Genomic DNA, 15,102 nt, shown 5'->3' on the forward strand with positions numbered 1-15,102 from the left:
TTTCCATAGAAAGCAGAAAAATAATTTATTCCAAGAGATGGCAGAAATAAGAAATTCACCCTGAAAATATACTTTGGTATAAGTCTGCTGAGACAGATTTTCCCCTCTGAACATGTTTTCCCACTGACTGCCCCACTGGGGTCCTGTTGTCTTGTGACAGTTTTTAAACGCTTCGCTGATTCCCATGTTGTGAGCTGCACGAGCCATCTTCAAATCCACAGGATCCAAGGAGAGAGTAACGTGCTTCCCAGAAGAACAGCACTTTCCGTCTCAGAAGAGGACAGAAACATTTTGCGGAGGCAGCACAGTTTAGGTTAAATAGGCACGTCATTCATCAAAGTGTAAAAAAAGGTGATAGGAAAAAATACTGCGTTGTAGACTAAGATATTCAAGTGTGGTGTGAACGTTTAAGGCAGCGGATGGCCGAAAGGGGCGAGTCGAGGAAGGCGGTCTGGGTATGGAGGTGATTTTGCATCTAGAGGCACTGTCTTCGTGACCTGCAAAACAAAACCGTCCCAGTGACTGGGCCTCACGCCATCCGCAGGAGGGCGAAATGTTAGCATGGAGAAAGTCAACCAGTTCAATAATTTAAAATATACGGGTGCTCCCTAAATACTGGAATGAAACCGGGCTCAGTGAACGTGCAGGTTTGGGCAGGTTGTGCAGGGCTGTGACAGGAGGTCCGGGTACCAAGGACAATGCTAAACTGAGGATCCCAAGTCACGGTTTGACTGTGTCATGGAAAGCAGGAAGGGCGAAGCGACCGTACTGGGATCTGACGCGGTCACCTGGGTTTCAAGCACCTGCATGTGCACCTGCCCTCTTACAGCACGGAAGGGGGCTTCCCGCAGGCGGGCCAGCTTTCCTCTACGTCCTAAAAAGCAGGGTCCTCGGTCCTCGAGGTTGCTCATTGTTCTTGTCTCCCCCCAAGTATAGGTGACAGATGAGAATTTCTTTTTCTGGAAGCTTCAAGCTGCACCACCACCTTCGCAAAGTTAGCAAACACTTAAAATAGGTATCTTCACACAACATTGCGAATCGACTATACTCCAGTAAAAAAGAGAGAGAGAAAATAGAAATTAAATAGTGTCTTTCAGAGGGAAGCTCCACACAAGCCTTGAGTTGGTGGGTGAGAAAACAAGCTGGTCATGACCCACTATTTGCCAGAATGTTGAGGGTTAAGGGCAGCAGAGCGAGGGGGCTAGTTAAATTCGGATGAGGCATGGCTGACGCAGGCAGGTCTGAAAAGACTGAAGGTTGAAAAGCGTGGAGAGAGATCAGGTGGGCCCTTGAGGTTTTCCAAATCAGTGGGCACAACCAGCAGAACCCACAGGGCAGGGTGACAAAATGAGAGGTTTCCCACGGCCCCAGCAGCAGACATGAGGCCGCTGCTACGTCTTACTGGGGCAGGCTGGGCGGTCTGACTGCCCTTGACGGCAGAAAGCCCCAGACTGCCGGGGACTCACCAGGGCAGGGCACTGCAAACAAAATACCCGTCAGGTCACGATGTGATTAGAGGACTGTTTTCGCCGTGTACTAAGGAAAAGAACCAGAGCAGGCCAAGTCGGGGCAATTACCAGAGCTACCGGTTTCTTCCACAGCTCCACAAAAACTCTCTTCTAATCTAATGATCATTTTCTCTTCTCCTTAGGCCAGCAAAACAGTCCTCTGCACAGACCTGACTTCCAGGCAGATTATACATTTCACTTGAGAAGACTTGAAGCAGTGAATCCAGACGTTTTGTGTGTTAATTTCTTATGAAGAGCACACTGGTTAGATTTCCTTAGACTGTTCAGGCCTTTTTGGGCAAATGAATAATCACAAAGAGGGAAAATCGGTCTTCACTTTTGAAAAGTCACATAGAAACAGGGGGTAATTTTCACTCAAGCTCAGTGATACCAGTTTTAAGACATGTGAGTGAGTGTTATGTTAAACGGCACAGACTTGTGGTTCGATTTGAGTGAATTAAAGAAGCCCATACTCTAGTCATCTCTCTGATATGAAATGGACATTTACGGGGGGAGGTGGGCAACTCAACAAAAGGGTCCCTGTCATCTTCTCATTTTTTAAATAAGGGAATCACAAGGCTACTTTCAGATAAAACCGAGAATGAAGACAACATAAAAATATTAGGACTGGAATCAGGATATCTGTTCAGGGAAGGATGAGTGAATATATTTTTTAAAACACAGAAAAGGTCTCATTTTTATCTGTATTTTTTCACTTCAGATAAATTCACAAAATAATTCCTTCTTTACTATTATGCATAAGGTATGTATTTATTGTAGGAGATTAACTATAAGAGGTATTTAAGCAAACTAAAGGCATGAGTGTTTCAAAATCCAAGGCAATGCACCGAATGGATGGCAAAAACTGCCGAGCTAAATATACTGAGAAGAAATCACTGTGAAGCCCGGTGGCCAGGAAAGGAAGTACAGGGATTTGCAAGCTGGACACTCAAAGAGAAAGAAAATATATCAGAAAGAATTCCGAGAGAATGAGTGAGTGGAGACAAGAATGCAGAAGAATGTTCACGGAATAGTAAGTTTACCAATCTGCCCTCTGAATTAATGAATGCTGTGAGGTAGTGAGAAGCAGGAAAAGCTAAGTAAAGCTAATTAGGTCAAGAGCATGAAAACGGTAGAACCAATAGGTAACCATGGAGGAAAGCAGTGAAAAAGAGGCTGAGAAGGTGATCTGAGGGCAGAACTGGGAAGGCCTTGACCGCCAAGTCAGAGAGCAGGACAGAACCTACAGATGAGTCATTCTTATCTTTTGCGGCCCATGGGGACCTTCAGTGACCCGGACAGGCTGTGCTTACAACATGTTACATACAGCATTTCAAGGGGCATGTATCCATGAAAATCAGGGCCTTCAGGTTAAAAGAAAAAAAAAGTCCTGCTGTAGGCCATGGAAAAGGGGTGAAAATTCTGGGGCAAAAAGCAGTGATGTGTTTCGGGAGGTGCTACATCAGGAAGATGAACAGGGCGATGGTTTGCAGACACCCTGAGTGAAGAGACAGGCAGGCCTGATGAGAAACCACTGCAATCATTCAGAGCTGCGGCGACTGGGTCAGAAGTTGGGGTCCCCGTCAGAGGAACAGAAAGGAGGGGCAGACACAAGAGACATCCCAGGCTCCACTGGATTCAAGGAAGACGAGAAAGAAGCGATCGAACACGTCCTGACCCTAAGGGACACAGAAAACTAGGGCAGGTTCTTTAACCATGAAACACCTTGTACAGTTGAACTTTTCACAAGCCTGGCTTCACTGCAACCTCTCAGCAGATCATGAACCCCTTCAGAGCCCACAGCCTTCCCTGAAACCCTACGCACCTCGTGACACTCAAATATTTTTGGAACGCATAGAAAAACAGCTCCCTCGGGGCAGAGGCCTAATTACCAATACGCTGTTCCTCTCTGGTCCAGACTTTGTAATAAAGTAGAATGCCTGCCCTTTAGGACTGTGGCAGACCACACAGGCTTATCTAAACATACTACAATGATGTGGTTTATCAACTGACTTACAGCACACTGGTCTGAAGCCACTCCAAGGGGACTCTGTACAAGCATCAGACCCCCAAAGCTGCAGGAAAATGGGACATCGGAAAAACAGCAACCTTGATGTGATAGGTCCATTAGAACCTTAGGAATCGAGGCTCTAGAGGCAGACGAGGCTGGCAGGACGCAGAGATGGAGTGAGCACTGTTCTTAAAAGTACTGGGTAAGACTTCCGGCCAATAAACACAGTGTGCTGTAACTCAGCCTATCAACATATGAAAGAAAACCATGGCAATGAAAGTGTTTAAAGTAGCGAAAGGACTGGCTAGCTATTTAACTGTGTGGTTTGAACCAATTCAACTTCATGTGTATAAAATTACGCAAAAGCTTTCATGACTGTTCCTCATTTTTCTCTGCTGAATACCATGCCTGGCTTACACCTCCTACTTTCTAAATCTGGCCTCTTAAAGAATCATATACAGACCTGAACACTTTTCCTTACCAGGTGGAGACAGGCCTATATCTGGTCTCTGCACTCCTTTATCATTCCACGTTGTGTAGAAGTTCAAAGTTCTAAAGGGGATTTCATTTAGCTCATTCTTTGGATTTTACCACCAAGAGAAGTGAAGTCCTGTCTTAAAAGTTCTGTTTGCTCCAATGTTAGGCAGAGATTAGATCTCCTGATGTGATAACTCCAAAGGCCTACAATTACGGAACTACAATCACTGCCTCAAACATGGAATGAATGTGACATGTTTATAACTAGGGTTGCCTGGCTGTGCTCTATTTCCCAGTGTTTTGCTTTTAAAGGAACAACCTTTAATATAAAGGTTTTAAGCAGTGCTAGTCTGTGCTGTGGATCCAACTGCAAATGTTAGGAATTCATCAATCAGGTTATGGACACATGAAACTGAAAAGACTGGCCAAAGGAAACCTTCCGATTTCACACACGCAGTGTTATTCAGGGCCAAAGGGCCCAATTTACTTCTTGTAAGGGAAGGAAATAAGGCTCAGAGATGGTAAATGAAAGGCAATGTTAGAACCAGATCCCACTCTGAGGCCTAAAGTTCTCTGCTTTAAACTCCAAGCAACATCCATACCTAATACTCACTATAGTTAAGAAGAACGAGAGAAGACAGAACCTGATGAAAAAAAGGCAGGTTAAAAAAATACATGAATCGTATTTTTAAAAAATCTATATAAAAGGGAATCAAAATCCCTTTGGGCAAAGAAAGAACTCCAAGCGGGAAAAAAAAGCTGCCTATCTACCAGACTGGCAAACATCAGGCTTATGAGGAAAAGGCACTCACATATAATGTTGGTGGGAATGCAAAAATGGTGCAATTCCTATAGAACAGAATGCAGTAATATCAAGGAAAAGTATATATACTGTTAACCCAGAGATTCCATTTTCAAGGACTCTAACCCAAAGATCACTGGTAAAAATACAAAACCATCATATGCACAGGATGGCACCATGGCTTTATCAGTAATAGCAAAAGACTGGAAATAATCCGAAAGGGTATCAATGGCTATAAAAAGAATTGAGGACGATCTCTAAACACTGACATGAGCAATCTCTAGGATATATACTGTTCAGTGAGAAGAGCAAGGTACCGAATAGTACATGTAATATGGTATCTCTTCTGTAACAGCTGTGTGTGTAGCGGGGGATGGACACACACACACACACGTATATGTTTGCTGATCTTTGCACAGCGAAACAGTGGAAGGATATAGTCTTCTACGAATATATCTTAATGATAATCTTGACTCTGGAAATATTTTACATATCCAAAAAAAGTAGCAAAGAAAAAAGAAAAAAAATTACTAGAAAATTGAATACAAAATAAACCATCTTAATCTAACCGTGTATAAATTGATAACCAACAGAGGAAACAATTATTTCAGTTGACCTCCCAAAACAGCATTCTGTCCTTTATTTGTTCTAAGGACAATATAAAACAGCAAAGAAATCCTCAATTGCATTCGATAAACTTATAGTTAGTAGTTATATTGGTGGTATTTTGAAACTATCTTATATATGTAACAGGATAATCAAAGTAAGTAATTTCGTTACTGCCTTTAGGAGCCAAGTTTTCAGCATATGTGAATGATATGCAAGTATAAAACCAAAGAAGTCAAATAAAAACCCTGTAATGTTAAATCTGAATTAGAAACACTAACATGAACTCATGATAATTTTTTTTTTCTTTTTAAAAATCTATACTTCCTGCCTTTGTCTGCTGTAAAGGCTTGGCAGCAACAACACCTTGGCAGAAATGAATGCACCTGGCCATCTGATCATGGCTTTTAAACACCACTACCGCTGAAAAAAATCAGGGTCCACAGGGCTTGAGGACTGTCTAGTGAACCAGGGATCCTTTCAAGTGGGAGACTCAGAAAGCAGTTGGAGGAAAAGCTGATTCCACGTCTGGGACAAGAAACATACAAGAGAGGTCTGAACACCTTGATGTTGCCAGAAAGAAAACTATCAAAGACTAATATCAAAAGGACCCGGAAGCCAGTCTAGACAGAGACTCCCATAACGCCAAAGAAAGAACTGAACATAAAAAGGGTAACAAATGTGCAACTGATTAAAACTGGAAATGAAAGAAAACCTTATTGGATACCCTAGAAGTAACTTGGGCACCAACATCTTACTCTGAAAAAGTAAAAGAAAAAAAAATTAAGTATGTATTCTGCTTTTCTTGTATGACCTATGTTTCAAGGTTACAAGTAATGGTAGCTGGTGAGGAAAAGCTCATCTTTTAAAGAAATAGTTCATCTAATCAAATAGAGAGGTAATAATAGGATAGAAAATCACCGTCTGTGCAGTTTCTACTGAAATGCTTCATTCAGGCTAAGATCATTGATGGATAAATTCACTGGATAAAGGCGGACAGAGACCGTTACATCTGGAGGGACCAGGCTGTTGTTACCTGAACCCACTGATCACCTTGGCATCACTGAAGACAGACATCGTGTGTCTCCTGATATAAGGCAATACGAAGTTCACGGAACCACTTGAGAGCCCTCGCCAAAAAAGCTGAACCTGAATCTAGTCAAGCATTTAGCGGTCACCTCCACTTAACGAAATAATGGAGACAGGAACAAACGAAATGACAGGTTTGCTGACTCTCAGCCTGTGAATAAGTCTTTCCATTACACCACTCCTTACTGCTCCTTCGCTGATCCTCAGAACCAAATGAAACCTGCAATTTTAAGACCAATTTTCAAAAAGCATCTGTCTCTCTCTATCCAAAGCATTCAGAGAGGCCCTTCATGTAAAACCTGTCAGCCACTTAAAGTTGCAGAAGCTCGAAATACCAAGCATAAACAATCACGTACTTGATCTGTGTCTCCAAGACTGCATGCAAACCTACCTTTATTTAAACATCTGGGGAAGAGCACAATTTAAAATAAATCCTTTGGTATAGTGAATGGCCTAAGACCCACATCTATTTCTGCTAGTCAGATCGCGTTTACTTGCAAGAGCCTACCCTTGCAGAGGCCCGAGTTTTCCGAGGAAAAGTCAAGGCAAACTCCAGCTGACCGACGGACAACGCTCATGTGAAAGGTCAAGGGCATAGTCACCTCAACGACTGAGCACTGGCGAGCAGGTCTTCTTCCTCAAGGCCAATGATACTTGAGGTACCAGATGGTTTCATTTTTCAACTGTGGTCCAAAGAGAGGGTTGAGTTGGGCCAGAATTGCAATCAGCCAACTAAAAAATAATGGGGGAGGAAGGACAACAAAAAGTGGTGAAATCACGTTGGAACAGGACCATTTTTGATTAGGATGAAAAGAGTGCTTTAGTAAAACTTAAATCTATTCTGTTCAGACCAAACCTTCGATACACTTAAAGTTCATAAGACACATGGTGCTAACGGGACCATATTTTACAACAAAATGCTTCATAGAACACCCTGCCTTCGTTTGGATGCCTGACTGACAAAGCAGTGAGGCTTCACCACAGTATGTCTCTCTTCTCTCTTGTTATCTCAATTCCCTTTCCAAGTATCCAAGATTTCCTAAATTCATATGATATCTTCATCTCAGAGTGTTTTTGTCTAATCTCAGTTATCACCCTCACAACTTTCAGGCTCAGGAAAAATGGGTTTACTTTACTTTATCCATTTTCCAAAGGCTGGGACCCACAACCAATATGACACATCCATTTTTATTGGTACAGCCATTTCAGCCTGCTGTCTCCCAATTAGACGATGACACCGGAGCATCCCATCTGTAATCACTATCACCACTAAAATGTGTTACATACATTTTGGGCCCCAGTGGAGCTGAGAAAATGGACATTTAACTCCCCCTGCTTACTCAGAATCTAAGTAACAAGGTATTCCTCTGCATCACAGACCAATTACGGAGGAAGTACGATGGTGTACATACTGCCCCAGGGTTAGAAAAATAGCACATAGTCAAAACTGTCTTTAAAATTTTCTTATACAGCTCACCGAGGTCTGAATAAATGGTTCTATACCTGATCTAGGAATTCATAAGCCCACTGAAGTTGGAAAATCACTGAACTAAGACCAAAGCAGAGGAAAAAAAAAGTGAAATATTTGCAAATCATGTATCTGATAAGGGGTTAATAACCAAAATATATAAAGAACCCATGACTCAATAGAAGGACAGTGAGCAAACATCTAGCCATTCAAATCATTCCATGTTTTACTTTATTAAACAAATATTTAATGAGCACCGAACAGGCTCCAGGCCCCAGAGAGACAAAGGAGAAAATGAAATGTTACTTCCCTCACAAAGTTTATATAATATGTCAGGAAGGATGTAAAGTGGGGTGAAGGGACAGAAAAGATGGAGGTAATGGGGGTTCTACTTTGATGGGCTGGTCAGGAAGGCCTTTCCAAGGATGTGGGGCTTGAGTGGAGACCGGAATGAAGAACAACTGCCTTGAATTCCTATCCAAAATGTAGACATTCATCTCTAAATTAGAATTTAAACTGGAAATTGGAATGGCTCTTATTTGTGGGGGGGGGGGGTGTTAAACAAGCCCTGACTCCGTCAACTAGTGATCCTGGAGGATGGATTTCAGCCTGGGACCCTGATGCTGCTGTCCTCTCTGCAGGGGACGTAGGGAGTTGCTTTCTACGGAGAAGGAGATGTCCTGTTAACAGTAGTTTCCTCCTAAAATTTCAGGACTTTCAATTCCCCTATAAGAGGGGGAACTAGCCAAAGCCAACCCAGGTCATGGTCTTGTTGGATCTCTGTTCTTCCACTTGCTGTCATTTTTAGAACTCTTCCAATGAGAGGATCAAGAAGCTGAGTCTGATCACTAATGGTCAGACTGCTGGGGAAGCGACCAGCACCAGCACCAGACGCTTCACTTGCAGAAACAAAGCACCGGCCCTCCCCTCCCCACCGCACCCCAACGGAAGGTGGTTCTGTGACCGGAAACATGACACCTGAGGACACTGGGCCAACACAGCTACCTCTAGCTGACTCACTTTTATAAACAAGAAGTTAATTCAGATGAGATTCTCTGATCTGTCCTTGGAACTAGAGAATTCAACACAAACAAAATACCAAGACTTGTCACCGAGGTTTAACATCTACCTGAAAAAAGGAACGCCGAGGGCAGCACAGGCAGACGCGCTGAGAAGCGCTGTGACTGCAGTGAACACTAATGGTGCAGAGCGAGAGTCATGGAAAATTCCAGAGACCCAGGACCTCCCCAATCCCAGCAGGCAGTGGAAGCAGACTGTACAAACAGTCGTCCGTCCTCTCAGGACAGGCTGAAATCACTGGCCGGTGCTTAGAAATGCTAAACACAAAACATGTTAGAACCTCGCCTCTGTCTCTTTTCTTCACCCAAAATGCATACTACCCAGTAAAAACCCCATCTCCCCACACTTCGTATGATGTTGGATTGTGGTGCTTCTCAATCCTGACAGTACGTTATAATCACCCAGGCAGCTTGGAGCTTTAAAAAAAAAATGATGTTATATCTTACAAATGCTCTTTCTTTTAATTCTCCCACAATCTGGTCAAGGAAACTGAGGCAGAGAGAGGTGAAATGATTTACCTATGGTCATAACACTAATCAGGTGGCAGCACCTCCTGAACCCGAAATCAGGTCTGACTAATATTCCTGTCTCACAAGTTACCTTCTGAAATATGTTAACTGACAATATTTCAGAAGGCATCAATTCAGCTCAATCTAAACCGTCTGGGAGTCAGGGATACAGAGACTCCATCTGCTCACTCTTATGCCCATCATGAGCCTTTGGTACCAGAGGTAAAGAAGGAACATCCAGAAGCAAGAACGAAGTCCACTCTGCTTGCTCAGATCAGTATTCAGAAACTTTTTCGGATTTTATTTCACATACTATTTTTAATATTTCAAATCAAGCAAAACATCTCACTTAAAAAAAAAACAAACTAACAAACCACAGTACAAGAAAATTCCTTGGGAAACAGCCCAGGCCAGTTCATTTGAAATTCCAGGGAGGAATTTCCCCCCTCCAACCAGCTGAGCTCTGGACCCGCCCTTCTGACTACTGCCTGACTTCAGATTTTTCTTTAAAGCTGATAAACATAGTGGAAGGAGGAAAAAAACACCCTGAATTGATGGAAGTGGGTGGGGAAAGAGATCGTATTCCAGTGAATCTATTACTTCATGTATCCAAGAAGAGAGAACTAAATGTACCCTCCACATCTGCCTCCAGAACCCCTAGTCCCTTCTGAGATTATTCAGACAAATGAGGCAGCTATGGCGCCAGAACACCTTTCAGAGATCTGCAGAGCTGGAGTGGACCAGAGGTCAAGTCCGTGTTCCGCATTTTCACAATGAAGAAACCATGTCCTAGGGAGCTTAATACCCCATAGCGAATCAGTGATAGAGCCGGAAAGAGAACCCAGGACTTGTGAGTCTCATGGTACCAAGTTGCTCCCACAGGGTTATTAAGGATGAAACAGATCAGGCAGTTTGGGAGTTCCTCTTTCACGCCACAATCATTTCCCAATGCCAGGCTCCGTAAGTCTGGCTCTAAGGATGCCAAGGGGAATTGGCTGAGGGGCCATCCCCTAGGAGCTCATGACTTGTGAGGGACAAACCAAGGATGGTGGCGGAGTTCGCTGTGGGAGAGAGAGGCAGAGGGTGATTTCATCACAGACACTCCTGACCACTTCTCACGAGCTCAGCTCTTGGTTAGCTGAATTCTTCAAGCACAAAATATGCCCTTCCCACAGAAAAGGCGACACCCAGCTCTCTCAAATCTTGCTTTGTTCTTTTGTTCCGCATTCAGATATGAAAACAGGGAACAGAGGCATGGTTACTTCCTGGTGATACACAGGTCAAGGGGGTAATTGCTTAGCTTCCCTGTTGGAATAGGGAGGCCTGGGTAGGACTTCTTTTCTGATCTGCTGCCCCTCTAAAGGGCCATGACAAGAGTGACCTCTATCAGCGGGCTCCTTAAGAGACAGCAGAGAAGTGACTTGCCCTGTCTCTACCAAGATGACCCCTGTCAAATACCCTCACTCCAATTCAATGACGTAAATTCTTTCAACGCAGCAACATTATTAGACACTATTAGAAAACGTGGGATTCCGTATTAGACGAGATTGGATTTTAATTTCAGCTACATCAAATATTACAGTGACTCCAGGCAAGTGAGCTTACAACCCTGAGTCTCAGTTTCCCCTTTTGTAAAATGAAGATAATAATTCCTGCCTCACGATGTTAAGAATTAAAGGAATAATACATGAAAGTGCTCTGTGTAGTAGTTGACAAATGGATGTTTCATAAATACGAGTTATTCCTTCTCCTTCTCTGTGAGATCGCTAAAAATGTACTCAAGCCACAGAATGAAATACAACTGATTTTACTTTACAAAGGATTTTGTAAATGCAGCACTGAATCATTCTCATTTCCACCTCCTCTCCTGCCCCCACCCCACCTACAGAAGGCAGAATTCTAAGATGTTGCCCCCAAATTCCCATTCCCTTGCGTAGACACCCTGTATAAACAAGGGATGGTGGATATGATGAGACAGTCACTCCCATGATTAGATTATGGGATATAGCTGGCTTGACAGAGAAAATCAAATACTCTCTGATATTTGTTATACGTGGAATCTAAAAAATGCAACAAACTAGTGAATATAACAAAACAAACAGACTCACAGATATAGAGAACTAGTCATTACCAATGGGAAGGGGAAAGGGAGGGGGAGAGAAGAGGGAGATACAAACTATAATGTACAAAACAAATAAGCTACAAGGATACACTGCGCAACACAGGGAATACAGCCACTATTTTATAACCATAAATAGTGTATAACCTTTAAAAATTGCGAACCACTATGTTGTACACCTGAAACTTATATAATACTGTACATCAACTATACCTCAAAAAAAAAAAAAGATACAGTTGGCTTTAAGAAAGGGAGATTATCCTGGGTGGGCCTGACCTGATCAGGTGAGTGCCTACAAGGGCCAGGACTCTCCTTGATGAAAGCTATCTGGAGTGTATGTACTTATGACTTTATTGCCAATCAGCTTGGAAAGTACCCTTTAAAATGTGCTCCGTAACAAACAACGCAATTCTTTTTTTCTCCTTGAAAGTGGGCATGATGTTAAGCTTTTTCAGTAGAGGGAGCTGGAGGGACACTGCAGGCACAGGCCGGAAGCTGGGGGAGCGGGTGTGAGGGCATCTGGTAGAACCCGCACAGGCTCAGACCCGGAACACGGCCACTCTTGGATCTGGAAGGCTTGGCCTGGAGACAACCTTTCTGCAGCCCTCTCGATACAGAAACCAGAGCCCCTGCTTGGCCTACATGCTGTGGGGTCCTCCTGCTCGCAGTACACAGGGATTCCGGCTACACACCCAGGCCACTACGGCCCGCTTTCCTGCCTGTACTCCAGATGGTGGCCCATTGCCGGCAAGCCCAGACCAGCTCTGGCCTGGCCAAACTCATGAAGTTCTCTGCTCTCCGGTGGGCTGGACCACATCTTCTCCAACAAGGTCTGAGTCCCTTCCAAGTCGGTCCTTGCTTGGGTACCCCGCCTCAGCCTTCGGGTTCCATCTGCTGTTTTCTTGTAACTTACAGTTACTCTTTTGTCCTAGTGGATAATTATGTTACACCTCCCACATTCAACCTACCGTGTGGTGTTTATCTCCTCACTGGACCCAGACTGCTACAGGATGAGAAGGACTTGACACAAAGGAAGATTCTCTCTTGCTAGCTTTGGAAATGCAGGCACTACACGTGGGAGAGCAGCCTCAACTGACACCCAGCAAGGAAATGGGGCCTAAGCCCTACAAGCACGAGGAACTGAGGTCCGCCACAGCCATGGGAGCTCGGAAGAGGACCCCAGGTTCCAGATGAGAGGGTTATTTTCCACTAACCTGATGTCAGCCCTATCTCTACTACAGCCCTTTCAGTACTGTAGAAATATGCCCAATTTCTGCCTGCTCTGTACTTGATCTTTCCTTTCTTTTCTCTATTCTATACTAGGCCTTTCAATTCAAATTCTCTTATCTGCCAAATTATAAATGAAAAGATGATATGGTCAGAGTAAGAAAAATAAACTTTTTTATACAGCAGATAATAGTATGCTTGGTCAGGTCCCTAGATTTCCTTTCCACTGTCAACAGTCAGGACATCCAAACATTTCACATGTATCTGTGAGAAAGATGTAGGTAATTCTCAGACCACAAACCCAAGGGAAGGCAATAACCCAGAGAGGGAAGTAAAATGACTCCAGGTTGCTCTCCACAACCTGAGAGCATACACAAAACTAGAGGGATCTAAGCTTTGTTTTCAGACCTCACAGCGCATGAAAAATGATAGAGAAAACCCAGGGCCCATACAAGGTAGAGAGTCTAACCAAAGTTTCACCTCCCTCCTCCCAAATTTGAGACCTCAAAGGGTGCTGTCTCAGTGTAAGGGTAAAATCAAACAAAACCCCTTCAGACGGAAAGCGAGAAAAACCAACTGTCATAAATGTAAACACCAAGGAGAAAAACACTGCCACTGAGAACTGGTCTTCACGAAGCTTTGCCAACTCAAATTCATACTACATGGTTTCACAAAAGCGCATACCAAGATTTTACTTAATTGAATGCCACACTGGTGACGGCCACAGACACCTGGCAGGAGCGATGTAAATCCTCTCTGGAGGAGCCTACCTTCACACCAGGCCTCAGAGGACTCACGCATATAAAACTCTAGGGAAGATGAACAGATGGCAGATATAAATAAACACATACAGAACAGGGCGCCGAGAGTGAGAGGCAGCAGACACAGACCTGCAAGGGCTTCAGAAAAAGGAAAGATCAATATGGACTATACATAAACTGCCTACTACATTTTAAGAAATAAAGATACACTTAAAATACGTGCAGGAAGAAAGAAGGAAGGAAAGGGAGAGAGGGAGGGAAGGAGAAAAGGAGGGAAAACAAAACTGTAAAATCAGCAAAAAGAACTTCTACAGAAATGAAACACAGAATATATGAAAATAAAAAAAGTCTATACATGAGGTTCTGGTTCCAGTAATAGCACAGTAGCCTGCATCAGACTCATTCTCTAGGTAGTAATTATAAACTCCCAATAAAATACGAAAAACAATTCATAGAAGGTACAGGAGAGTATCCAAAGCAGGTAGAGACTGGAAAGGATTCAATCCTTGAAAGAAGGAAGCTCCACTGGAAACTTTAAAGAGCATCCTCCCTGAGGACACCGTCCAGACCACGTATGCGGCAGGATAAGTGAAGCCCAAGCAAAAACCCTGCAGTCTTCCTGGCTCGAGGAAGCCAAAGATGAAGTTCAGAGCTGCCAGAGCAGTTGGAAATTAAGAGGGGAAATCTCAAAAAGGAGGGTGCCACGAAGGGGGGCCCCAAAACCCGTGCATAAATTCCCCTTAACTCCTTGGCTCATCCCTGATCCATGCATGCAAATGCCAAGGCCTGGTGGGAAACACCCAGAAGGCTGAGAAGACAGAGCAGAGATTTTTGCTGCTGCGTACCACGGAGAAGGAGAACTGGGAGTCTGAAGTTAGAGGGGCCTGGTAAACACCTCAGACTTTCCAATGAAACCCCAGGAGGGCTGGACCTTAACGGACAAGGCCCTCTAAGGGCAAAACTGAAATAGATCTGCCCCGACAGAGTGTAAACCCAATCCTCCACGAGTTTAAGGTGATCAATTAATAATTTAATGGTTTGTTAGAACAAAATTTAACCTTTTTCAGAGGAACAAAGTAGAATCCAGCGTCACTATCACCTACAATATCTAGCATTTAGTAAAAAATACATGTGCAAAAAACCAACTAATGTAACAAACAATCAAGAACAAAGGAGTTAACCAAATGAGACCAAAATGACACAGGGGCAGTTAAACGGTAACATCTCTAAAGCAGCCATTATAGGGCCACCGTGGCCGAGCAGATGGCTATGTGCTGGGGGGAAGGAGCCAGAGTTCAGTCTGAGGAAAACCAAGGCCCAGAAAGGCAAATAAATCTTCCTGCTTCCCATCTTAGCTCAAGAACTAAAGGTGTTTACTGTTCTAAAAACAAAACAAACAAAAAGACAAACCACAAAACAATTATTATTTAAATATGATTAAGGAC

General features: G+C 43.5%; 1 protein-coding gene across 1 annotated transcript in view; it reads right to left on the bottom strand.

The window, feature by feature from the left end:
* Positions 1-15,102, bottom strand: part of ATP6V0E1 (ATPase H+ transporting V0 subunit e1) — a 29,564-nt gene continuing 14,462 nt past the window's right edge. The window contains exons 3-4 of the mRNA XM_031689357.2: positions 7,096-7,225; positions 1-497 (exon numbers count right to left, since the gene is read on the bottom strand). Of these exons, the coding sequence (XP_031545217.2) occupies positions 7,132-7,225 (94 nt within the window). The 3' untranslated portion in view covers positions 1-497; positions 7,096-7,131. The remainder of the gene's footprint in view (positions 498-7,095; positions 7,226-15,102) is intronic.

Source organism: Vicugna pacos, chromosome 22 (genome assembly GCF_048564905.1).
Source record: "Vicugna pacos chromosome 22, VicPac4, whole genome shotgun sequence".
Classification (NCBI taxonomy): domain Eukaryota; kingdom Metazoa; phylum Chordata; class Mammalia; order Artiodactyla; family Camelidae; genus Vicugna; species Vicugna pacos.